General features: G+C 38.5%; 1 protein-coding gene across 4 annotated transcripts; it reads left to right on the top strand.

Annotated features, from left to right (window-relative positions):
- The first annotated feature begins 29 nt into the window (after positions 1 to 29).
- TTPA (alpha tocopherol transfer protein) lies at positions 30 to 26,103 on the top strand. Of its 4 annotated transcripts, none has more exons than XM_026516425.4 (5): positions 30 to 278; positions 6,771 to 6,924; positions 12,602 to 12,795; positions 14,377 to 14,487; positions 16,994 to 19,169. In XM_026516425.4, exons 1-5 carry the CDS (start codon positions 75 to 77, stop codon positions 17,165 to 17,167), a joined length of 837 nt encoding a protein of 278 aa, XP_026372210.1. In that variant the 5' UTR covers positions 30 to 74; the 3' UTR covers positions 17,168 to 19,169. The 4 variants fall into 4 exon arrangements, with proteins under 4 accessions (XP_026372210.1, XP_057163975.1, XP_044246271.2 ...); XM_057307992.1 differs by having other exon boundaries at positions 46 to 278; positions 12,770 to 12,795; XM_044390336.3 differs by lacking the exon at positions 16,994 to 19,169 and adding an exon at positions 25,163 to 26,103 and having other exon boundaries at positions 47 to 278.
- The last annotated feature ends 123 nt before the right edge of the window (positions 26,104 to 26,226 follow it).

Raw genomic sequence — 26,226 nt, 5'->3', positions numbered from 1 at the left:
GGGCCGGAGGGTGGCGCGGAGCCCGCGCTTTTCCCGGCCGCCCGCATCAGGGCGGCCGAAAGCGCGGGGCGGGCATGGCAGAGATGCGGCCGGGGCCGGCGGCGGGGCTGCAGCTCAGCGCGCTGCCCGACCACTCCCCGCTGCTGCAGCCCAGCCTGGCCGAGCTGCGGCGCCGGGCCCGGGCGGCCGGCGCTCCGCCGACGCCTCTGCCGCTCACCGACTCCTTCCTGCTGCGGTTCCTGCGCGCCCGGGACTTCGACCTCGACCTGGCCTGGCGGGTAAGCACGCTCCCCCGCTGCGTTCCCCCGCGCCGGCAGGGCTGGGGACCAGCGGCGTGGCCAGACCTCTGTGCAATCCCGAGTGACCTGCCGACCCTTGGTGGGTACGCGCCCCCCACGCACCGGGCCGCGGGCGGGGTGGCTGCAGGTGTTCTGAGAAATCCCGCGCCGGTCCTTCCAGTTTCTCTGAGTCGTGGAATTGGGAAACCTAGAAAAAGCTGGAGCGCTCTGGGGTGATGGCCCGTGTGACCCCAAACCCTGGAATTGTGCTCTAGATGAGTATCTCGAACCTATCAAGTTGGGGGGCGGGGATGCTTTTCCTGTCCGTGGCCCGAAGCCAGTGATAGAAAGCAAAGGAACAGCTGCGAAGTGGGGAACCCAGATTTATCACATCTTAGCAGATCACTCCACGTGTGGTGGGAAAAATGAAGGTCTGAAGCGAAATTCTAGCAAAATAGTGCCATTATTAATAATAATACTTAAGTGTCATGTCGGTAAAGCGGTCCAGTGTATGTTGAGCGGAAAGGTGTAGGATGAGGTGGTTCTTTTGTGTTTCCAGGCATATTATAGATGGTTGAAGAAGGGGTGGTAAGAAGACAGGATTCAAGGCAGAGGGATGTAACCTTGAGTTCTGTTACTTTGGGCTCAGCATCCTCTTCTGTTAAATAATGGTGAGACAGCCTACCTCCCTGATTGGAGGATTGAACATTAACCAGTGGAGCAGAACAGCACGTACCCAGCACAGAGCCCGACAATATAGTAAGCACTCAGCAGTTGAACCTGATCTAGCCCTTCTGCTGAGTGGCAGCCTTGGTGTCATATTGGGACGTGGGAGGCAGGAGAAGCATAATAGTGCAGAGTCGTAAAATGCCCCATTCTGAGTTTTGTTGTTGTTGTTGATTTTTATTTGAAAAAGTAAAGAGCATGGGTGGTTAAAAAAATTCAGAAACAGTAAAGAGTGCAAAGTAAGTTTCTAAAAGGAACTTTATAAAGGAAAAAAGTTCCCCACCCTAAACCTTCATTTTGCTGGTCATTTACCCAGAAGCAGTTACTGTTATCTGTTTATCTTTCTAGATCTAGTCTGTGCTCACACAGGCATATGTATGTGTTTTACATTTGGCCTTGTTTATTTATTTTTTTTGTTTTTTTGTTATTACCAAATTTATCATAGAGATCAGCCTCGTTCGGTATGTATGCATATATCTTATTCTTTTGGGGGGCTGAGTACTATTCCATTGGGTGGAATTATTAACCAGTCCCCTGTTATTAGAGGAGTTATCCTTAGCCAACGGCAATGCCCATGCATGCTGTTCATTCCTTCATTCAATGATTACTTTTTGAACTCTTACAATTTGCAAAATGCAGTAAACAAGACAAATAGGATTTCTTCTATCACCAACTGGATATTGTAGTATCTCTTTATACATTTGTCTTTGTGCAAAAATAGGAATATATCCTTATAAGTTCAACCTGTAAAGTTGCTGGATGAAGTGAGGTATGCATTTTGAGTGTTGACGAATAGAACTGTCCTTCAAAGTGTTTGCACTAATTTTATCACTTTTATATTACAAAATGGTGCCTTTTTCTCCATATCATCACCTACGCTGCAATATCAAACATTATGATCTCTGTCAACCTGCTTGGTGAGAGATTGGTTCTCATTATAATATCCATTTGTTTAATTATAAGTGAGGTTAATAATCTTTCATTTGTTTAAAATTTTTAAATTATTTTCCAGTTAACTGTTTTTACCAGTTGTTAATTTTCTTCCGTTTTGTTCACATAAAATATACATACACATTTTTTATTCATAAAATATCTTTATGTCTTAAAGAAAATAAGTCTTTTCCCTAGTTTGTGGTCTTGTGACATTGTTGTACTATTTTTTTTCTGTGCAGAATTTGAACATTTTTATGTAATCACATGTATTGATTAGATTGTTCTTTGATTGTTTCTGGGTTTTATAAGCTTCTCTCCTCTCCAAAATTTTCTCTAGTAATTTATGACTTCTCTTTTTAATATTGGAGTTGCTAACTTACTGGGATTTATTTTGATGTTAGGAATGAAATAGGAATCTGACTTTAGTTTTGTCTTATCAGATGGCTACTCAGGTGTCCCAACATCATGGGTAATAAACTAATAGTTACTCAGCAACTACTAAATATAAAGACAATCTTAGGTCCTATGAGGAATGTAGTTTAAATGAAACATTCAACATATAAATGTGTAGAGATAACTAATAATAAAAAAGTATGCGATTTACTGATTTTGTTTTAGCTGCTTTTCCCTAGTAATGTCTAAACACAAGAAGGAATAAAATTTACCTTCAGCGACTGTTACATATATATTGTTTTCTGTATTCTTTATTTTCCTGAATTGTTTTCATTTCACCATCTCCTTGAGGAATTGGCTAGCAAGACTGTCTAAATCCACTGGATAGGGATCAAGTTTCTGTCTGTGAACTCTTTGCCTAACTTTTACGCCAACTGGAAAGGAAAGGGAAAGGCTTAGAGTGTGAAACTATTTTTTTTTTCAATTTCCTCCATAAAGGCAGCTAATTCAACTCAAACTCCCTTATTTATAATGTAAAAGCCCTAAGCTTTTAGAACATGAAGAAAGCTTGATAAGCCCCTCAGTTACAATGAAATTTCTCATTATTCTAGTTTTTGTATTTGAAGTTATAGTGAATTAATGAGGTTTTTATGATTCTAAAAGCTTATGGAGTACCAAGTATTTGGGTAGACAGTGTTTGTGTGGATTATCTCATTATTTCCTTATTTTAGAAGAAGTTGAGATGCAGTTTCTAGTCCAAAATCAGGTATTAAGTGGTGGAGTAGGGATTGGAACTTGGGTTGAACTCAGCAAAGCCTGTGCTCACAAGTATACTGCACTCGCCCCTCCTGTTCAAAACAATGAACATAAAACGGCCAACTGTTAACCTCTGTCTGTCCTTCATATTCTTGTGAATTCCTGTCGTTTATAAATGACTAGTTCAGTTCCCCGTGTTTTTGCTCCATGTGGCAAATTTTTTATCCTTTAAATATTTTTATGGTTTCCCCAAAGTCTTTGAAGCTTTCAAAAACCCCTTGAGTCTTCCACTAGCTTCTTTTGTCAAATTTATCATATCACATGTCAGTTTCAATGACTCTGCTCCTGGTAGTTACTGCCCTTAAGCAAATGTGTAACTTCTCTTAGCTTAATATTCTTATCCATAAAATGGGGTCACAGTAGTTACCTCTCAGGATGGTTGTGAGAAGAATTGAAATGATGCCATTAGACCCTGTAGCGCAGCACAACTATAGTTATTTTGTTTGAAAGTAGATGAAAAATGTGAGAAACCAACTCTCTTACAAAGCATAGTTAAAACAAACCCCAGCTTTTTTACATTTATTTATTCTTAACTGTGGCAAAACAGGTGCCTTCCAGTAATGAATGTTCACTTGCTGCCAATTTTTTTGTTGCTGTGGACTTTCGATGATTTGTTTGAGAATTGCCTGGTAGCAATTTGTCATTTACGTAACTTATTAATGTCAGCCAAGTTTTGAATTTATTTATCAGCAGAAAAGTAATGATCAAAGATCCAGGTTTAGATATTTCAATTTGCAAAAGCTAAATGTCAAAGGCAGGACAGTGATTTGCACATCTTTACGAAAAAGTCAGTTTTTCAAGTATGTGAATCGGGCTGGTTTACTCGTGCATGAATGTATTATTTCATTCCACACTTGTACCTAGCACTCTGCAAAGATGAATAAGCTGAGGACCCTGCCTGTTACCTAAAAGATCCCTTTGAATGAAACTACAACTTCTTTGATTTCATGGGAAATTAAAACCGTTATTTTTATAGAGGAGCTAATATGTTGCTTCTAGCGTTTTGCTTGAATCAGAATTAAAAGGACTATTTTTGTATCTGAGGGAACTATCAAAGTAATGAGCTCTGTAACATTCTTTTAACACTTATTCTGATGCCCTCTAAGACAGGAGGAGGAAGAGAAACTCATAGACTAGAATGAATATATCAGAATCGACAATGTACCTTTTGTTCTTTCTGCTTTTGGAAATTGCTATGTAGGTCACCAATTATTTCTTTGTTGGCTAATTTAGGAACATTTTTCTTTCGTACCCTGGAGTTTTATTAACCCATGGCAACATTCTCTTTTTTAAAAGAGTTCAGAAAAGTTTGTTAAATGAAGAAATGAGAGGGAGAAAGAGAAAGTTAGAAACACAACATAAGGGAGAGAGAGAGGAGAGGGTGCAGGCGCACACGTAACTTTTTCCTCCCTTCTGTTCACCATGGTGTGGCTGTTCCTCCGGTCCCACCAGCTTTTCTCTTTCTCCGGCCCTTCCAGCCATTAACGTTGCCCCAGGTTTGGAATTTCACCCTCTACTTGGCTTTTACATTTGCATTTGTATTTTCTTTTCCATATCATTGCTACTTTGTGATCACACCTGTCAGGTTTATTCCAGTGACTCTCAAACATGAAATTCGTCCCTTCCTTTCATCTAAACTTCCATTCCCCATTGCTAGCAGACGTGCTTAAACTCAAAACAAACATATTGTTGGGGCAGCAGGGTGGCCCAGTCGGTTAAGCGTCTGACACGTGGTTTCAGCTCAGGTCTTGATCTCAGAGTCCTGAAATCGAGCCCTGCGTCAGGCTCCACGCTCAACGTGGAGTTTGCTTGAGATTCTGTTTCCTTCTCCCTCTGCCCCTCCTGCTTCTGCTCTCTCTCTCTCTCTCTCAAAATAATTAGATAAATCTTTAAAACAAAACAAAAAACCCCAAACATATTGTCATTTTACAAAAATTGAGAAAGCTAAAGATCGTGAAGAGGAAAATTAAACCATAATAAACTTTAAATGCATCATTTGATTTTCGTATTCTCCAAGTACACTAGCAATATCTGTATTACTTGTAAATGCAGAGAAATCATTATTGGTGATTCTTCTAAAATAGAAAGAAAACAGGATTCCTTCAGACCATATTTTGCCAAGACCTGCTATCCGGGAGTACTGTTCCACTGGGAATGCACACCACTATTAACGAAGTTGATTTTTCTTCTTTTTCAATTAGTAGAATGTATAGCAGTGGTATAGAGGTGTTCCTTTGTATCTTCGATTTAGCTTTTTTTTGTAGGAAAGAAAATGAAACAAAAAAAATTCTAGTTATCTTTAACATAAACCTGCACTAAAGATAATCCGATGAGCGATAAATCCAAATAACTTTCCTATCGCAACAATAGCAGTGGTAACTACCACTCATTATGCCCATGTATGCTTTACGCTTAATCCTACAAGGCAGATATGGAGGAAACAACACACAAAGGAGTTAAATATTTACCCACGATCACACAGGTGATACGTGGTAGAGTAAAGGTTTTTCTGACAAAACAGCCTGGGACTTTAACACTAACGTAGCATGGCATGGCATGTGTGATCCAGTCGTCACCAGCGGGTCGGCCCCAATGAGCGAAGGCATTTTATTCTGTTCACCGCTATAACTCAACTGCCTACCCAGCGTGTAGAACATTGGAGATGCTCCAAAAGTATTTGTAGAGCTAATTCCTTTGATTGATTTCTATTCTTCCTTATTTCAGAAAGGACTAAATGTGGATGTTTCAGTTATCTATTGCTGAGTAAAAAGTCACCCCCAGGGGCGCCTGGGTGGCACAGCGGTTAAGCGTCTGCCTTCGGCTCAGGGCGTGATCCCGGCGTTATGGGATCGAGCCCCACATCAGGCTCCTCTGCTATGAGCCTGCTTCTTCCTCTCCCACTCCCCCTGCTTGTGTTCCCTCTCTCGCTGGCTGTCTCTATCGCTGTCGAATAAATAAATAAAAAATCTTAAAAAAAAAAAAAAGTCACCCCCAAATTTGTGGCTTAAACCACAACTATTTATTTGTCTGCGATTCTCTCGTTTGGGCAGGGCTGAGTGGGGATGGCTCATCTGTGATCCACATTGCATCAGCTGGGAACGTGGCTGAGACCAGACTAAGACGGGCTCTGGTTGGTCAGTGCCTCTTTCCACACAGACTTACTATTTAGTAATTTTATTCTTATGTGGTTTCTGGGTCCCCAAAAGCAAACTCAGAAAGTCCCAGCCTTCCCAAACTAGCACAGTGTGATTTCTGACAAAGCAAAATGTAAGGCTAGCCCAGATCCCTCGGGGAAGAATCAACTGGATTCCACCTGTAATGGGATGACTGGCATGTGTCCACCAGGAGGGGAGGTATTATTGGTAGCCATCTTTGGAGACTACCAACCAGAGGAGACAAATGAAAATTACTCAACTTTGAATTTGTGATGAAGTCTTATCACCTGAGATCCTTGATGGAGGGAACTTAAATTTTACAACTAAAAAAACCCCCAAAACTACAGATTAAAATCCTGACATAATGGATGTTAGTAAGGGCCCTACATAATGCCAAGGCTTTGCCTCCATTTTTACGAGGTGCTTCCCATGTATGCTATCTGTAGACAATTTTTATTTTATTTTTCAGCTACTGAAAAACTATTATAAGTGGAGAGCAGAATGTCCAGAAATAAGTGCAGATCTGTGCCCTAGAAGTATTCTTGGCCTTCTGAAGGCTGGTTACCTTGGAGTCCTGAGAGCCAGAGATCCCACTGGCAGCAAAGTTCTTATTTACAGAATCGGTAAGTCATGTACAGCCCTGCTTTCCCTCTTCTTTCTTTTTCTTGGCTGCCATATTGAAAGCTTTATGAGTCCATATTTAAGAATTGCACTTTTCAGGTTTTAACTTAGGTTTAATGTAGACTGTAATGTCCCTCAAATACAATAAAACTGGCAATTGTGAGAAAATTAGAAACCAACGAAAATCTTGCTTCCATTCTTCCACACAGTCAGCTGTATAAAATAAGAGAGAAAGAAAACAGAATAGAGAAATACGGGGGAAAGGTGAAAAAGATCAAGGTAAAGTGTTTAGAAAATGCTTAGTAGGAAATCCAAATAAGTATTCTGAACAGTAATAAACACAAGCTCCACGAGAGCATGAATTTTGTCTGTTCTGTTCACTGTATCCTAACACTGAAACCAGGACCTAGTTCATGGTAGGTATTTATTAAATGTTTTTGGAGTGAGTGAATGGCTAGTTGGATAACGCCCAGCGCTGAGGAGCCAGGGGCTCATTCTCTGGGACAGGGGACGGTCCAGTGGGAAAGCGGCATCCCTAAGTAGTGTCAAAGACACTGTATTCCACATGCCCTCTTGTCACAGCTTCCCCTTTTCACCATTAGGCCTTCCTAGTGTTTCCTGTCGGTTGGTGACTGTCCCTTCCTTAGACCTGTGTGTGATTAAACATGGCGTGTAACAAAGAAGGACTCACGCTGCTCCCAGCATCCTCTCGTGGCCCAGCTAAAAGGACAAAGATAACCCATATTTCATGAGGAGAATCTCAGGAATTCTAATCTTACATGAAGTTTTACATCTGTAACTATCCTAGGGAACTTGAGAATATTTACAGATTTGCTTTTCCTACCTGATGATAGATAAGATGCCTGCCTGGCACTCAGCTGTTTATGATCTTGCAAGAAGGCGCTGCCTCTCATTCTTTAGGGTATCAGAACACCGACGAGAATGATCCTGGTTGTTTGCTCCAGCTAATGTGGCAGATACAGTTGTGTCAGTCATGAAGTCATTGTCCATAAAACAGACACCACAATGTCTGCCCTGTCCTTTTGTTGCCCCACCAGTGTTATAGGAAGATGACTGACGTTCCTCGGGTTCTTTAAGGGTAGAGTTGCCAGAGTAAAGATAGTATCTCTGCTTTACGTAGCCAGTAAACATAGAGTGTATGAAAATATGGTATGTCCAGTTTGAAGTTGAATTTTGGATAAACAGGGTATAATTTTTTAGTGTAAGTATGCCCCATGCATACTAAAACATTATTTGTTGTTTATCTGAAACTTAGCTTTAACAGGGCGTCTTATATTTTTATCTGGCAATGCTACCCAAAGGTCTCAGGAACATAAAACTGAAACCTGAAGGGGACCTTCTGCAATGGTCCTGGCTCTGTACTGCTTGGCTGGAGTTTCTTCACGTTTGTTCGTTAATTACCTGGAGCAAGTTAAGAAGTAAAAATGAGACCTTGATAGTGAAAAACCAAATGTGCTCCTTTGAGCATAAATACCTTAACACTGGGGACACCTGGCTGGCTCAGTCAGTGGAACATGCGACTCTTGATCTCAGGATTGTGAGTTCAAGCTCCACATTGGGTATAGACATTATTTAAAAATAAAAGCTTTACGAATAAAAAAATATATACATACATACCTTAGCACTGTAACAATTGTCTTTATTGCTTAGAGAGAGGGTTTCTTGTGGTACATTAACATTTAAGTATACTGTTTAACTAAAAGAGATTTTAAAATCAAGACAACATGGGGCGCCTGGGTGGCGCAGTCGTTAAGCGTCTGCCTTCGGCTCAGGGCGTGATCCCGGCGTTCCGGGATCAAGTCCCACATCGGGCTCCATCGCTGGGAGCCTGCTTCTTCCTCTCCCACTCCCCCTGCTGTGTTCCCTCTCTCGCTGGCTGTCTCTCTGTCACATAAATAAATAAAATCTTAAAAAAAAAAATAAAATAAAATCAAGACAACGTGTAGGTTGGGGCGCCTGGGTGGCTCAGTTAGTTAAACATCTGCCTTCAGGTCAGGTCGAGCCCCGGTTCTGGCTCCTTGCTCGGCGGGGAGCCTGCCTCTCCCTCTCCCCTCTGCCTGCGGCCTCCCTGCTTGTGCTCACTTTCTCTCTCTGTCAAATAAATACAATCTTTAAAAAAAGAAAAAGAAAAAAGAAAACACGTAGGTTAGTGATGGTCAGAATAGAAGGGCATGCATCAAATTTCCTGTGTGTTATGTAGAATGAGATGTTGCTCTAGGGTGGAAAGGGAAACCTCAGAAGAGGTTTAGGAGTAAAAGGAATGGATAAAGATTTATAAATTTCCTAAATGTAACTGAATTAATGGGAGAAATTAGAATAGGAAATCGGTGCTAGAGGTTTTCGGTAGAACATGAGCATAACCACCTTTCTCGAGGTACCATCTCTGCAGTGAAAGCAGTGAGAAAATGTACAGAGCCTTTTTCTCCAGTCCATCAGGGCAACACAAGGTGAAACTCAGTTTCTGCCATTATTAGCCTATAAGCCAGAGGATATGATTTTATGCCTTTTGAGACTACTATGCGGCAGCAGCAAAAATAAAATTTAACAGTATTAGTTTTGACTATGGCTTAGTTCTTAGGAATACAAGTTCTACAGCACATGCCCAGGTTGGAACTGCAGCTCTGCGACATTCGAGCTACGTGCGATGCTGTGTCCCTGGAACCCCATTTTCTCCTCTGTCAAACGGGCATAGTAAAAACCTATCTCACGGGGTTGCTGTGAGCATTAAATCCTGTAATACACATGAAATATAATTAGAACATTACCTGACATATAATAAGCACTCAATAAATACTAATTAAATACATGCTGGAAAAGGAATTAAGAAGTTAAGGCATGTTTTTCTTTTGCCTTAACGGAGCTTGGAGTCTAGACCAGCACTATATGATAGAATTTTCTTTGATGATGAAATTGTTCTACAATAGCCACCAGTCACATGTGGTCATTGGGCACTTGAAATGTGGCTTTTGCAACTAAGAAATTGAATCTTTAATTTAATTTAATGCTGATTAGTTTAAATTTAAATAGCCACACGTGGCTAATGGCTACCCTGTTGGACAGCATAGGTCTAGACAACTGTATTGGTGAGCTCGGAAATTTAGGCCAGTAACGGTTTTCTTGACTCAGACTTTGAATCGTTCTTGTATTTTTCACCATTGTAGCTTTCTGCCAGTGTCTGATATAGTCGAGTATATTTGAGCTGGCTTATCCATGAATTGATTACTCAAATTCTTACCAGGCAGCCGAGGCTCTTAAAAAGCAAAGGGCAATCCCATTGTGCCTTTCTGGGGATACTTCTGATTGTCTCTTTTCTATCTTTGAATTTTTCCTTGCTAGTAGACACTCCCAATCAACATTTAAAGCTATTAAGGGTCAGCCATCCAAAACAAAACTAAAACTCCTCCTCAATCCCACAAGACCCTCCAGCCTTCATCCCAGCCATCTCCCTACTCCTCATTCTCAAACATCTCAGATTAGTAATGTTCACCGCCATATTTTCACACAGTTTTTCACAATTCCTCTCAAACCACGCTGGCCTGGTTTCACTTCCACCTCTGTGCTGAAATGACCTTCACAAATCATCAGTGACCTTCTTTTCACCAAATCTAATGGACATGTTTGGTCCTGTTTTACTTGATCTCTCAACACAGCAAACCACTTCCACTTTCTTGAGATATCCTCTTCCCTTGGCTTTTCTGATGCCACATTCTCCTGACGTTTTCCTGACTTAACTGGCTGCCCCTCGAGTCTCCTTTGCTGGCACCACCTGCTCTACCACATTTTATTTTATTTTATTTTATTTTATTTTATTTTATTTTATTTTATTTTATTTTATTTTATTTTTAAAGATTTTATTTATTTGAGAGAGACAGCCAGCGAGAGAGGAAACACAAGCAGGGGGAGTGGGAGAGGAAGAAGCAGGATCCTAGCGGAGAAGCCTGATGTGGGGCTCGATCCCAGAACGCCAGGATCACGCCCTGAGCCGAAGGCAGACGCTTAACAACTGCGCCACCCAGGCGCCCCTGCTCTACCACATTTTAAATTCTGAAATTCTTTGGCGCGTTGGCCTCAGCTTCCTCTTCTTATGCTACTTTCCATATAGACCTAAGATAAGCCCTGTTGTAGACTGTCATACAAATACGAACAACTCTCAGATTTCTGTCTTCACCCCACCATCGCCTGTCCCCAGGGATCCATACCAGCAGCTCCCTATTCCAACTGTCTCCAATTGGATGTCTCTCAGGCACCATTTTTTCATGTCCAAAACTACTTATGAGCTTTTCCTCCCAAACATTTTTCTTCCACTGTTTCCAATCTCAGTAAATGGTACCACCATTCTACCCAGTTGTCCAAGCCAGAAACTTTGGTATTTTGCAACTTTACCATTACTTAATCATGAATCTTTTTTTCCCCTCTTCCTCATTTGTATCCTTAGGCACTCCATGGAACCTTCAGTATGAAGACTTGCATTTTTTTCAGCTTCGGAACATTTTTCTCTACCGTCATTCCTCTTTACCCTCTTCCCTAGGCTCTGCATTATTACCTTCCAGAACTCTAATTAGGTGGATGTTGAAACTCTGGATCTAGCTGTATGTCTCTAGCTGCATGAGTCTTTTGATGCCTACATATCAACTCTTGGCTCTTTTCAGAGAATTCCTCAGCTTGATATTCCAAACCATTATGCACTCATTGGCTGTGTCTTTTCTATTTGTCCCATCAACTGAGATTTGCTTGAATTATCATGTTTTTGTTTCCAAGATCTCAACTGAGTCTTTAAAATATTAACCTATTCTTCTAATAGCCTACATTATCCTTTTCTTCCCTCACTGACATTATTTTGTCTCTTTTTAATGTCTCTTGCTTTATTAACTGTTTGCTTAGGTTTTAGTGCCCTCGTCTATTGAGTGTGGTTCCCCTCTTCTTTGTGTGTATTTTTAAAAATGTTATAATACCTAGTGAATGTGTATCTTCTTTTAAGATCACCTGTTTGCCTGTCCATTACTGTCATTTCAGTTTGCCGTGGACTGCCCAGGGACAGTGGGGGAAGGGAGAGGATGGGAATGTCAGTAATTCTTTGTTGTTTTCCCTGGGTGTGGGCAGCTACCGGAGTGCTTCCCTGGCTCTTTTCCAAAGCCCACACTTAAACTGTTCTGGCCTGTACAGACATGACGGCTATGTGCTGTTGCCCCCAACGGGTGTCTGACACATCAGCCCGCCAGGCTGCTCTTCATCCATTTCCCTTAGCAACCTCTTTGGTTACCAAAAGGCCCTAGTTACTCTTTATAATCCTTTATCATCCAAAAGCCCTTGCTTTTCCCATTTCCAACACCTCCGAGCAGGGAGCATACCTGGGGACATTTTCATTTTTAGCAACAACCCTCTCCTGAATGTTTTGGGCTGTAGCTTCATCTGGCAGTCAAATCCAGCCTGCATTCATTCTTTTCTCCCCCACACTCTCAAAAATCTGTTCTTCACTAGGAATCTGAGGGTGGAGGGAAAAGCAGGAACATGTTTTTGGACCACCAATTTGATCCATTATTCAATCCACGATCTTTGTACATGTTTTTATTTCTACTGATCTTTTAAGTCTCAGAAGAATTACTTTCCTCCTGAAGCTTTATACTATGCTGAGACATGCTATTTTAAAATTTTTTTTAGCACAATGGGACCCAAAAGTTTTCACAGCTTACGATGTTTTTCGCGTAAGTCTAATCACATCCGAGCTTATTGTACAGGAGGTAGAAACGCAACGGAATGGTATCAAGGCTGTCTTTGATCTAGAAGGCTGGCAGTTTTCTCATGCTTTTCAAATTACCCCATCTGTAGCCAAGAAGATTGCTGCTGTTCTTACAGTAAGTGTATATTTTTAAGTCTTTGGGATTCTAATTCCAAATAATAGATTTAAATTTAGTTATATGTTCAACAAAGCAAGAAGACAGTACATTTATTAGAAAATTAAATAATTTTAAAATGATACCTAGAATTCAATAATACTAAGAGGAAGTAAAGTGTCATTCATAAAAGAAAGAATGTTGCAACAAACTGAAAATACGTTCAAATTAGTAACCACAGAATTTATGCATTTAAACAATAACATGGTAACTTTCTCTTTGTTATTAAAATTTTCTTCCTAAATTAGAAGATTGACTCAGAACAATATTTATAGCAATGGTACAATAAAATCTTACATTCTTGGTAGGTATAAATTGATACAGTTCTTTCAGAAATTAAAAGGTTTTTAAGAAGGCCATCATTTTTGATCTGGTAATTCTACTTTCAGGGACCTAGCCAACGCATAATCTGAAATACAGTAAAGACTTCATATATAATAACAATAGTAGCTTACTATGTGCCAGGTACTTTGCTAAATGTCTCAAGTGCTTTACCACTTACGGCCAAACAAGCCTATGGCTATTATTTTTCCCATTTTACAGATTAATTAACTATGTCACAAGGGTGACATAGCAATGCCCAAGCACACATATTTTGTCAGCAGTGAAGTAAGAATTCCAGTTCAGGTCATCTGAATGTAAGAGTTGTGTTTAGAACCACCATTGCCTCTGATAATATAGTTACTATAGCATCAATTTTTAAAGATGAAAGTTAGAAACAGCTTATTTGTCCAGATATAGGAAAATTATGGTATATCCATTTGATAGATCATCGCAACAATATTAAAACTCATGATATGCACAAAAATTGTATTATGTAAATGAAACAAAACAGGGTGCAAAATATTTAGAGAGTGTATTGGCAATTATGTTTAAAATAAAATTATGCATAGAAAGAACCTGGAAGGAAAAGCTCCAAACTGATAATACATCTGTAAAAGCTATGCATAGGGAAAAAAAAAAGAATTTTGCATGAAAGAAATTTGGCAGGAGAAATCTGTATGTGAACACATTTTGGGTAGAAAAATTATTGAAGTGTTTTTTTTTAATTCTTAACTTTTTAAATGTTCTACAGAAACCTGTATTACTTTGATGTGAAAGATGTATACCTGTGTCAAAAGTTTAAAAGTGTGTGCTTACTATTCCTTCAGCTTCTATGAAATTTAAATTTTTTTCTCAAAATAAGAATTAGGGGAAAATGATTAAATATAAATATCCAAATGACTCATTGGTTCCTTGAAAGAACATTTATATGTGATTGGAGAGGAGATTTTCTGTGTCTTACTTACAAAAGATGCAGGTCTTTTTAAAAATACTTTGCCTAAGCTGTAACGTGAACCTTTTTTTAGAGATCTTTCCTTAATCTAGCGACTGTGAGCTGCAAAGCAGACTATTGTGTTGATGAAATAAATAATTTCGAAAATAAAATCCCACTTTAGGTACTGCACTAAGTATAGCAGGTGTTCAGAGAAGGGACTGGTCAATAGGAATATATATTGACTTATGCTTTGTTATTAATAATTTTTTCTTTATTTTCAAAAGGATTCCTTTCCATTAAAAGTTCGTGGTATCCATTTGATAAATGAGCCAATAATTTTCCATGCTGTCTTTTCCATGATTAAACCATTCCTGACTGAAAAAATTAAGGAACGGGTAAGTAAAACATGAATTCAAGTCACTATTCTTCTGTACCAAATGTTCCAATCCTTTTTATTTAAGGATTGCATTATTACTTCTCCTCCCCACAATTAACCCAATGTTTTAAGTATTGTCTAACAAACCATTTTTATAAATTAAAATTCCTTTTTAATTTTGAAAAATCAAGTTAGGCTGCAGGGAGAAACAGCCTCTCATTCATTGATGTGGGAGTGCAAAATGGTATATTCCCTATAGAGGGCAGTGTGGTAATATCAAAATTAACAGCCTTTGCAGTTCTGGGATTTTATCCCACAGATATACCAGCACATAAACAAAATTACAGACACAAAAAGGATTCATTGCAGCAAAAGATTGGAAATCACCAACTGTTCATCATTAGGGAACTGGTTAAAGAACTATATCAATACAATGGAATACAGTAAGATTTTCATGATGTACTGTAAAGTGAGATAAAAAAATGAAGAATAGTTTTTGTAGTATGCTACCTTTTGTATAAAACGGGGAGAAATCAGAATCTCTAACTGTATTCGCATTAAAAGGATATGAAAGAAAGCAACCTAACTATATGTAATAGAGTAGAGGTGTAGACGGGGTGGATGAGGTTTGAGTAGGGACCTAGACATCTCATTGTATATCTTTTATCTTGTTTTGATTTCTAGCCATATGAATGTATTATCTGTGCAAATAAAAAAAAATAAATTATTTAAATTAGACATGCATAACTGAAAACCACAGTACTCAAGGTATGTGACTTAATGTCATGTTAGTTAAAGCAAAGAGATTTAATGGTGTTTTTTTTGTTTTGTTTTTATTTTTACCTATCCTGTGAAGCCTTATCTCAGATGACTATCTGATATCTCTTAGGATTTTTCAAGTATTAAAAATAAAATCTGAATTCCCAAGAATGGCAACCACTCTTCTTCTTCTTCTTCTTTTTTTATTTTTTTTTACTGTTGGAGGACTTTACCAATGTTTCCTCTCTTCTCTTGAATATTTGACAGAGAGAGAGGCAGCGAGAGAGGGAACACAAGCAGGGAGAGAGGGAGAAGCAGGTTTCCCACTGGGCAGGGAGCCCGATGTGGAGCTCGATCCCAGAATGCTGGGATCATGTCCTGAGCCAAAGGCTGACGCTTAACGACTGAGCCATCCAGGCACCCTGGCAACCACTCTTCTACATTAATCTGTAAAGGATAATTTGTCGAGGTTATCCAGTAAGAATTTCTATCTGTCTTCAAGAAGAACCACACCTATGAAGATGGCCACTTTTCATTCTAGTATTTTTAGGAAAGTCAATTTTGGGGGGCTCATTTTTGTCTCTCTTCAGTGTAACTTGATAATAGCTGACCACATTTTGTTTAACTCTGAAAGATCTAAAAATAAGTATTTCTATTTTGGGTTATATTCTGGACAAATAAAAATAAAAACAACAATAAACTGAACCTAATAAATAGGAGAATATGAACAAAAAAAGAAAGAAAAACTAAAAAATTGAGAAGGTAGGTGAAGAATTTCAGCGAAAGATAATTGACATGATACAGACTTCCCAAAGTAAGGAATGGGGACCCAATCCAGCCATTCTCCTCCCTTTCAACATTTTGGCAATACCCTGTGAATGTTCTTATTTGCCCCCTTCTGAGGAAATAGAATTTTTTTCTAATTAGCTGATGATATTTTAAACATTTCAGAAGAAATCAAGAATCGGGACTGTGAGGTTCCCGAGTACAGGAAACTTGTTTCATTTATCTTTGAATTCTCATATCCTAGCATATAATAGCTGCTTTTAAATGATCATTGAATGTATAGACGAACATTTTACCCTAGCAGGTGGGAAAAGGGTACTTACTTATTTTTAGCAAGATGTGCTTTTCATTGAAGGTTCTAAGTCTTTATTTTAACTTCATGACATTATATGATCACTTTTTATAGTTTAAAGTATTTGAAAATTTAAGGTTCTCAACCATCATAATTGTCTCTTAATTCTGCACTAACCAAGAGTATACATCAACTGTGCCACATAAATTGCTCCCCATATACATAGCTCCCCATATACATAGCTGTGTGCACAGATATATGCTTCTAATTCATATGAACTAATACCAGGTAGTATATTTTTATCATCTCTAGAACAGTCTCAGGATGTTAGATATTTTGCTAAGAATCACCTGTACATTAGGGAATAGAATGTATAAAATAATTTTATTTAGTTTTAAAAATCTGCTTTTGAAAGAGGACAGAATATCTTTTTATAAATCTTATGTAGTCATAGGAATATAAATACATATAAAAACAATAGGATGGTTAGACTCATAAACAGCACAACGGAAATTGAAGTATAATTCTTACATAAGCAGAGAAATAAAGGGCATAGTATCTGTACATGCTCTCCTAGCTTGAAAGTCATTAGAATGCCTTATTTTATGGTGTTGATTTTACATTAGAAACGTATCTAATCTACTGAGAGACTGAGGGCATATCTTCTAAAACATTTTGGCTATTTCAGATTCACATGCACGGCAACAATTACAAACAAAGCTTACTTCAGCATTTCCCAGACATTCTTCCTCTGGAATATGGTGGTACAGAATTCTCCATGGAGGATATTTGTCAGGAGTGGACAAATTTTATAATGAAGTCTGAAAATTATCTCAGCAGTATTTCGCAGATCAATCAATGAGAAGAAGTAATTTAATGTCAATGACTTCCTAATTATAAATACATGAGTGAGATCCTACCTGGTTATATGAATGAAAGAAAAAAAATCCTCTAAGCTAATTAACACTTGTCTAACTGATATTTTAAAATGTAAAACTCTTTAAACATGAGCAACATGGATATTTGGGAAACCTCTTGACTTTTTAAATGCATTTTCTGTATCTTTCAAGTAGTTAAATGTTAGTATACCTTATAAGCATAGAAAGGATTCCTGATTTTTATACTTGAAAGTATCTCCTAAAGTAGCTGTTTCTGAAAAATTTCATTTTCAACAAGTTATCTGACTACATTGGTTTAGTAATAAATGTATAAATAGTCCACAGAAAAGAAGTATTAGTACAAATCAATTAATGATAAAATTTATTAAAACCCATCTTAGGTGGATGTCAGATTAGATTATAATTCAGATTAAAATCTGAATACAGTTTTACAGAGTTATTTCTGTGGGCTGGCAAGATGGTTCATCTCAGGGAAGTTCTATTTCAGCATATCTGCACAATAAAAACTTTTGATTGAAAAGTCTGTATACCATAAACTATTGTATGTAGCATCTAGAGCTCTTTATGAAATTACTCTTGTTGATACAACTGATAATCGAAAATAATTTAGGAAATATTTCAGGCATAGCTGATGGTTTCTTAATACTATTTCTGCATTTTCAAATAAATCAAGAATGTAATTTTGACTTCAGTTTTTGGTTATTTTTATCATGACTACATAGAGAACTAGAAATGGAATAATATTTAATTGTCATACATGGATTCTATTTTTAATGGAACAGTAAACTACACAAAGGAAAGGAAATGTTTACATTTTAAAAATCACTGTCAGTTACACCTGGAACTTTTCAGATTATGTATGAAATAATTCTACTTTTACTATATAAATATAGTAATATTTAGAATATTCTAGCCAAATTCTGTAATTCATATTTACTTTAAAAAACCAGTAGTTAAAATGTGCTGTTTGTATTATAGTTTATGTCAAACAATATTTTGTTTATTAAGAAAGATACACTGTCAATATAGCTTTCAATTTATGACAATTTTTATAGTGTTTCATGATTTTTTAATTTTATTTTAAGCTTGAAAATAAAAAAAGGTGCAAAATCTGTTAAACATTTGTTCAGCTTAGTTGGGCTTCAACACTAATCATACAATAGTATCTTTGTGAAAGGATATATGAAGGTTGTTTTTCTTTATAAGAAAATTATTCTAATCAGGTGAGCTGATTCTTGTAATTCTCTGTACATATGTCTATGAAAAAATTGAGAGCAATTGTGAATGTTTTTAGAGAACATACTTGATTTTGAGTTGGCATTGGGAAGCTAACTTTACATTATAAATTGTTATTAAAAAATTAGATTATGACTGTTTTCTAAAAAAAATTATAAAGTCTTCCTTACAAAATCACATAATTCACAAAATTGTATAATTAGAAATAACAGCAGAATAAAATCATTGAAAAAGAACAAACAATAACAACAACGAAAAGGTCTAATTTACCCAACTTTGATTCCTCTGTAAAGGAGGTTTATATCAGGGTTCCACTTCATTTACGTTTCAGTACTTAAAACACTTTCTTATGACACAGTGAAGCACACGAATAAAGGGTAGTATTTAAAAATGTCTTTTAAATGTGACTCACTGGTGATGTTATCAAAGTAAATAGAATTAAAATACGTCAATCAACAGAAGTACATTTCATGATGGGACTTTGACTTTTTTTTTAAATGCAACAATTCACCGAAGAACATTAAAAGAACAATGTGAAATGAGCAGGCAATTTTATAAGGTGGTAAGATAAATAACTATCAAATTCTCTATTACTTTACTGTAATTGCACCAGAAGTGCCTTTTATTTATAAGGTTAACCCTAGCATGTGCTCATTGTGTTACTGAGCTGCACAATAATTTATTTGTCTTAATATTGTTCAACAGAAAATAAATCTTTCACATAAACAATAGCTGTTTCTTTTTCATTTTTAAATACAATACAAATATTAGGCGTTTGTTCTCAAAAATGGCTTTTCTTTACACAAAAGTTTAAGAAAACCTTACCACATCTGGTTGTCCATTACACAAATGCTAGTTTTTCCTCTGTAAGTTTTCATCACAGGATGGTTTTCCAGGCTGCTGAGTTCAACACTATCTTCCTCTAGTATCTTTTGCTGTGCTTAAAGGGACCACAGACTAATTTCAGGAAACTAAGCCATGCAGATTTAAGAAGTTAAAACTTCTAAGCGAAAAAAGAGTGTGCTACTTAATCAGATAATTTAATTTTGAAACAATCTCCTGTTAGCTGTGATTTTATATTATATATTTTTACTATATTTATATATAGTAAAATAATGTATATTACTATATGATATATGATACATGTTTAAATATATATGATATTTATATGTTTTTCTTACAGAAATAACAAGAAGAACTAGAGCAAATACGGTCTTTGCCGCTCATCTAAATTAAGGCTGTAGCTCACAAAACAGGTCAAACCTACAAACCAACCAAAAACTCAGTAAATTAGTAGGATGGTGTTGTCTGAAACACTGCTTACTGGCCTTATATGTTGAATTTTGCCATACTGAGATGCTGTGGAGGAACTGTAACTTGCACAGGCGGAAATAGAAATGAGGGTAATAAAATTAGGATCGGCAGCAGTACATCTCCACTGATTTTGTCAGCAAGGATACATACATCCTCCTCCTGCCCTCATAGCTAGTCCTTGCTTCACTGTTCTCTTTTCGACCCAGGTCAATCATATTAATCTATAAAATGTCTACCTTTTTTCTTTTTTTTTTTTTTTTAGATTTTATTTCTTTGTCAGAGAGAGAGAACAAGCAAGGGAAACGGCAGGCAGAGGGTAAAGCTGGCTCCCTCTGAGCAAGGAGCCCAGTGCAGGACTCGATCCCAGGACCCTGGGATCATGACCTGAGCCGAAGGCAGATGCTTAACTGACTGAGCCACCCAGGTACCCCAAATTTCTACTTTTGATAACACTGTACACTGAATTAAATAGTACAGTGAATAAAAAAACTAACTCGATGTTACCTAGAAGAGAGAAAATATATATCTAAAATAGCCAGGTAAACTGCAGTATAGTATAAGGGTCATTAGAATGGTTCCAATAGAATGCTTTGGAAGGAAAGATAATTTCCACGTGGGGTAACTGAGGATGTGTTCTTAGACGAGGTACAATTTGAAGCAGAGCCTTTAAGGCGAATTGACTGCCCTACAGAACAATGAGAACTGAGGAGAGGAAGGATATTCTAAGAAATAGCATGAGCAAAGACAGAGACGAGAAAGAATAGGCCATGTCTGAGAACAGTAAATAGCCCTATTATTTTTGGAGGGAGGGAACGGGTACAGGAGAGTAAGACTTCCCCTAGAAAGATGCCCATGAAACAAAATGTGGGAGGCCTTGAACACCTGCTGAAGGGCACTCAAACGTATGGATTATTTTGTGCCAGACAAAACTTTAGATTCACATACATTGTGTCATTCCATCTTTGCTGAAAAAAAGGCAAGTGGCATTATGCCCATTTTTACAGAAGAGAACTGAACTTTGAACGTGTCTGTTCCTGGCTCAGATTCGCAGAGCTAGTGAATGCCAGCATCAGACTGAGCTTGGCTGGCCTGGCTATAAAATCCACACCCTCCACAACACCACCATGCTCCTCATAGACCCAGTTCCACAGGCCACCAGATTCTACCAATCCTACTTGGAAATGTCTGACCCCGACCCATTTCCAAGATTAATCATCTCTCATCAGACCTGCCATAATAGCTTCCACGTTAGACTACCAGTGTCTCATTATTCTTGCCCTTACGTACCCCTTCTACCACTGCCAGACTTCTCCTTCTGCAAGATTTTATCCCCTGAACTTGGAGAGAGCAGCACTGCATGTGTGGTAAACTGCTAATTGGCATCTGAGGCCCTTTACAACCAGGCCCAACCTGTTCTTCCATCCTTACATTGCAGGACTTTGAACCCCACCTGTACTCTAGGCACTCAACCTTTTTACCACTTTGAAAATCACCCCCTCCACGCAAGACATCTCAGAATCAGTAGTAAGAGAGGGGCTGAGGGGAGGGAGGGGAAATGTGTGTATTGTGTCCTCTGAACCTTTGCTCTTACTGTTTTCTCAGCTCCATGCCCTTTCCTGTTTTCTCTGCTCATCTGCAGAGTCCTGCTCACTTGTCACATCTGGGAAAACTCTAACCTTCCAGAGAATTCCTTGCTCCTACTTGTGGATCCTCTGTGTGGAGGTCTCAGACAGTCCTTATGACACTGAATTTATAGTTGTTTACCTGCCTGTCTCCCCGCTGGAAAGTGTTAAATGCAGACAGTCTTTCTCACCTTTGTATAATCAGTATCTAACCAACGTCTAGCACAGGGTCAATACGCAATATGCAGACCTTACTGAGGGATATTTTGCATTGCAAGTCTGGGTGACAGCCACCAGGGGAACAGTCACAAGTGGGATGAAGGTCTGCTTTATGCTAAATGGAATATTGTCCACTGGGAAGTTGAGCTGTTCTCAGCAGCCTCCTTACAAACCCTCAGACTTAAGCTCCTCTCTCTACTTTTTTTCTCTCTCTCATCCTAACTGTTAGCTGTGTTACAGTGATAAGGTCCTAATTGGGCTTTATTTCTGCCTCAAACTTCAATCCATTTCTTTGTTTTAAGTATTTTAAGTAATTGGTTCTAATTTTTTAGTTGAGTTTAAACTCCACTTCTTTTAATTCTACACCCACACACATACATAGTACAGGCTGGCCTCGATGGGGTTGGTCTAGAGACTCATTAACTACAGTGGAATAAATACACCCCAGCAATTTGGCTCTCATCAGGAGCTCCCTCTCCAGTCCACAAGAGTTCTTTTGGCAGGTTACCCACAGCAGAGTTTTACCGTGCACTCTGCTCCTCTCTCAGAGCACCGCGCACTTGGGGTGGTGGGAAGGTCTGGGATGAAGAATGGTCAGGCACAGCCGCACACTGTACTCCATCTTCTTTCCCCCACTGTTCAGTCTCATCCATTGATGACTCAGACAAACCTCTTTTGAGGAACTTCAGTCCATCCTCTGAGGGTATCTGAGCCTCATTACCCGAATTCAGTATATAGATGACCTTCTCTGCTTAATGATGTTGTCAATGCCCAATATTTACTGCAAGCTCTTGCCTAAAAGGGACATAAGATCTCTAAACATAAAACAATTAATAGCCCTTAAGTGCCAGCACATGATAGCCACCCTGAAGTAAGATTTTATTCCTAAAACACTTAACATCATTATCGATTTCCCTCTCCCTAACACCAAAAGACAACTCCAAGGATTTCTACAATTAGTTGGCTATTGCCAGAATTGACTCCCTAACTTTTCTGCCATTGCCTTTCCCTTATACATCATGGTTAAAGAGATGTCCTTGACCTCTTTAATTGGGTTCCATGCCTGCAACTCAAAACCTCAAATCCTCTCCATCTTCTTCTTCCACTGTTAGAGTCCCTAATTACTGATACCCTTTCCCTTTTTTATACATGAAAGGGGTAGATACACTTTGGGGCGGGTCCTCAACCAAAACACACTATCGTTACCACCAAAACTGCTCCAAAACAAAGAAAACAACCTTGGGTTCACATTTCACAACTAAAAAAAATAAAAGCCTTACTTCAAATAGTAATCCACCTCAACAGGAAACCTTAAATCGAACGTCTTTGGAGAGGCTCACAGAAGCAGATGATGATGTAGGTGACAGAATATACCACCCCCAAAATATGCCACTTTGACGTAAGGATTATTTTGAGCTGAAGGCAACTGAGAAGAAGCAGATACAAGAAAGTTCCCCACCTTTCCCCTATTTACCTTCCCCATTTACCTAAAAATAGGACATAAATGTCCCCTTTCTTCTACCAGGAAGGACAAAAGTTAATCACTGGAGACAGCTATAGATCCTTATCAGTTGCGAGGAATCTACATAGTAAATTTTATTAGGCCTTATCTTCCACTAATTTTCCATATATTTTATTTGCCTTCCACAATTTACCACCCCTAGAAACTCAAAGTCCTCTTCCTTTGCTAAGATGCTATATAAGCCCAAGTTCTAACCAACCCTTTGAGTTACTCTTCATTGAAGTTTCTCCCACACAATGTACACTACATGAATTGTTTTTCTCTGGTTAATCTATCTTTTGTCAGAGAACCTAGCAGAGTAGAAGGGAAAAAAAAGAAATTTTCCTCCCCTATAGTAACATGAAGTAGACTGATTTCTCAAGAACAACTGTATGATACCATAAAGTGGTCAACTTCCAACCAACACACCAGAACAACATCATCCACAGGTGTTATAATCAATCCCCTCCATATTTTTTCTTTGTATTCTTCTTGTTATCCTCCTTCTATTTTTCTATTACTGACTAGTATCAAAACTTCCTTGAACCATGTCTTTCTTTTTTGCCCTTCCTACTATTCCTTCTTTCCTATTCCTTATTTACCCATATTCAGGACCCCCAAAACGTCTGGATGACTTTTACTAAACTGAGATTATTCAACCTTAATATCTTTCTTGAAATTGTTGTCTTTGTTTACCCTTTCCTCCGTTTTCCCTCAAATTCTTCTTCCTACCCTTAAAATCACCACAGCTTAGCTGTTTCCCCCACACAATGCTAGGGCATTCTTCTTATATTTTATATCAGTTAAATGAATAACCAAATCCAATCTGGACCACTTTTAGAAAAGTCATGTTTATTTCTTTGGCAATTTCACAGACAAGAATTTTCTAGATTCTAGTTTCTGTCTACATAGTTGGCTGGCCTTAAACAACATGGGCTTGAACTGCATGGGTCCACTTATGCAGATTTTTTATAGCATAATACTATAAATGTATTTTCTCTACCATATGATTTTCATAATAACATTTCCTTTTCTCTAGCTAAATTTGTGATAAGTACACAGACTATAATACACATAACACACAAAATATGTATTAATCAACTGTTTATGTTATTGATAAAGCTTCTGGTCAACAGTAGGCTATTAGTAACTAAGTTTTTGGGGAGTCAAAATTACATGAGGATTTCCAACTATGTGGAGGGTTGATACCCCATACCCCTGTGTTGTTCAAGGGTTCACTATACATCTTTTACTCTGCCAACTCTAATGACAGTACTTGCAACTATTCATCATTTTCCAAAGAAAATGTAATCTTATATCAAACAACTCCAGCATGGGTGCTGCCATCTGGAGGCACTAATGTTTTATGTATGGAAAAGTCCCAATCAGAATAGTCTCCTTATAACCATACCCTTTTCTCAGCTACAATAGAAAAGATGACACTATGACAAAAAATTGCACCATTTTCTTTGGTTATGCCAAAAGATAGCTATTTCATCTATGGAAGCAGACTATTGAGATCTCCTAGCACTGGGCAGGCTCATATTACCTAGCCAATCTTGTGAGTTTTTACCAGATATGTAGCCCAACCAAGTCTTTAAAGTATTTAAATTCCTCTTTGTCCTCTTCAATGACTATCATTGATCTGGACAGTCTACCAGTAACTGTGTTTTCTGAAAATGTGAAGGCTGACACCACAATGTTACTGTATTCTTCCTTTCTCTGCTGGTCCTGACGACACTCTTGAAAGGGAAGCCAAGAGCTTAGTAGGAGATCTTGAGGACTTGGATGCTGCATCTGACCACATATGAGCCACGTTTTTGCCTGAAGCATCTCCACTATGAGCTACTCACATCTTGGGCTGCCTGGGTGGCCCAGTCAGTTAAATATCTGCCTCAGATCCTGATCCCAGGGTCCTGGGATTGAGCCCTGCATGGGGCTCCCTGCTCAGTGGGGAGTCTACTTCTCCCTCTCTCTCTGCCCCTCCCCCTGCTCATTCTCTCTCCCTCTCTAATAAATAAAATCTTAAAAAGAAAAACTCTCACATCTTCCATGCTCTACTACAGGAGATAATCATCACTGCAAACAATGTGATAAAGAACATTGAACTTCTTGGCCAAGAATTTCAAAAGACTCAACACACGGTGCTTCACAACTGACTGGCACTCGGTCTGATCTTGGCACCCAGAGGGGAGACATGTGCTGTTGGAAGTGACTGCTGCATATGTGTTCCCCCAAATTTCTCTGACCTCTACATCATAAATAAGAACATTCAAGTTGCTAATGAAGAAATGTACTCCATTGCCAACACAGTCATGACCCCACTGTTAAAGGACTATAACACACTAATTTTCTGGAATCCACTAGACTGGTCTCAAGTCTTGTTTTCATTCCTTAATGCAATCTCTAATATTTTTTCTGCTTATTCTTGTATGTATCCCCCTGATTAAATGCTCATCTCCAGAGCCCTTCTCAGTTCTAGAACACTGTCAGAGCACAACAGGTGGTTTGGCTGTTTCTCCAAGAACAATACCAACAGGAAATGCTGACTTTGTGGACTATTTTACCGAACTTTGACCAAAATTCCACACAAATTACTCTAATCCCTAAGATTGTTTTGAGACAACCTATGTTTGACAAAGCCAACAAACACAGACTTTTCTCTTTTGTCCAAACCTGCTGACAAAGCCAGGCACAGACCCTCCAGTTTCCCACTCTTTGTCTCATTATTGATTAGCTAAGATTGGAACTATTTGTCATGATTGATTAGCTAAGATCTCTTGGTCCTCCTGAAACTTGCTAACTACAGTGGAAAATATTTCCTGTTCTGGTTTCTGAGATTTCTGCTTGCAAAATAACCCCTGACGTAAACTTCCAAAATGCCATGTGTTCACTCTATTCCCCAAAAATCTAAGGCAATGCCACCACTGAGACACTCTGGTATTCAGATCTGGGATATGCTCCAATTTGCAATAGTCAGAATAAAATAAACCTCTTTGCTTGTCCAGTTTTTGTCTCTGATGGAAGCCACCCAAATATTCTCTGATAGTTAGGAAGTGGTCTGTTTGGAATCAATGGAAGATTTCTGGGGAAGGTTGTGAGCTACCATTTTACCTCAGCTTTACTGAGC

Source organism: Ursus arctos, unplaced genomic scaffold (assembly GCF_023065955.2).
Source record: "Ursus arctos isolate Adak ecotype North America unplaced genomic scaffold, UrsArc2.0 scaffold_6, whole genome shotgun sequence".
Classification (NCBI taxonomy): Eukaryota; Metazoa; Chordata; class Mammalia; order Carnivora; family Ursidae; genus Ursus; species Ursus arctos.
The sequence above is the reverse complement of the archived record's forward strand: the minus strand, read 5'-3'. Positions and strand labels throughout refer to the sequence as shown.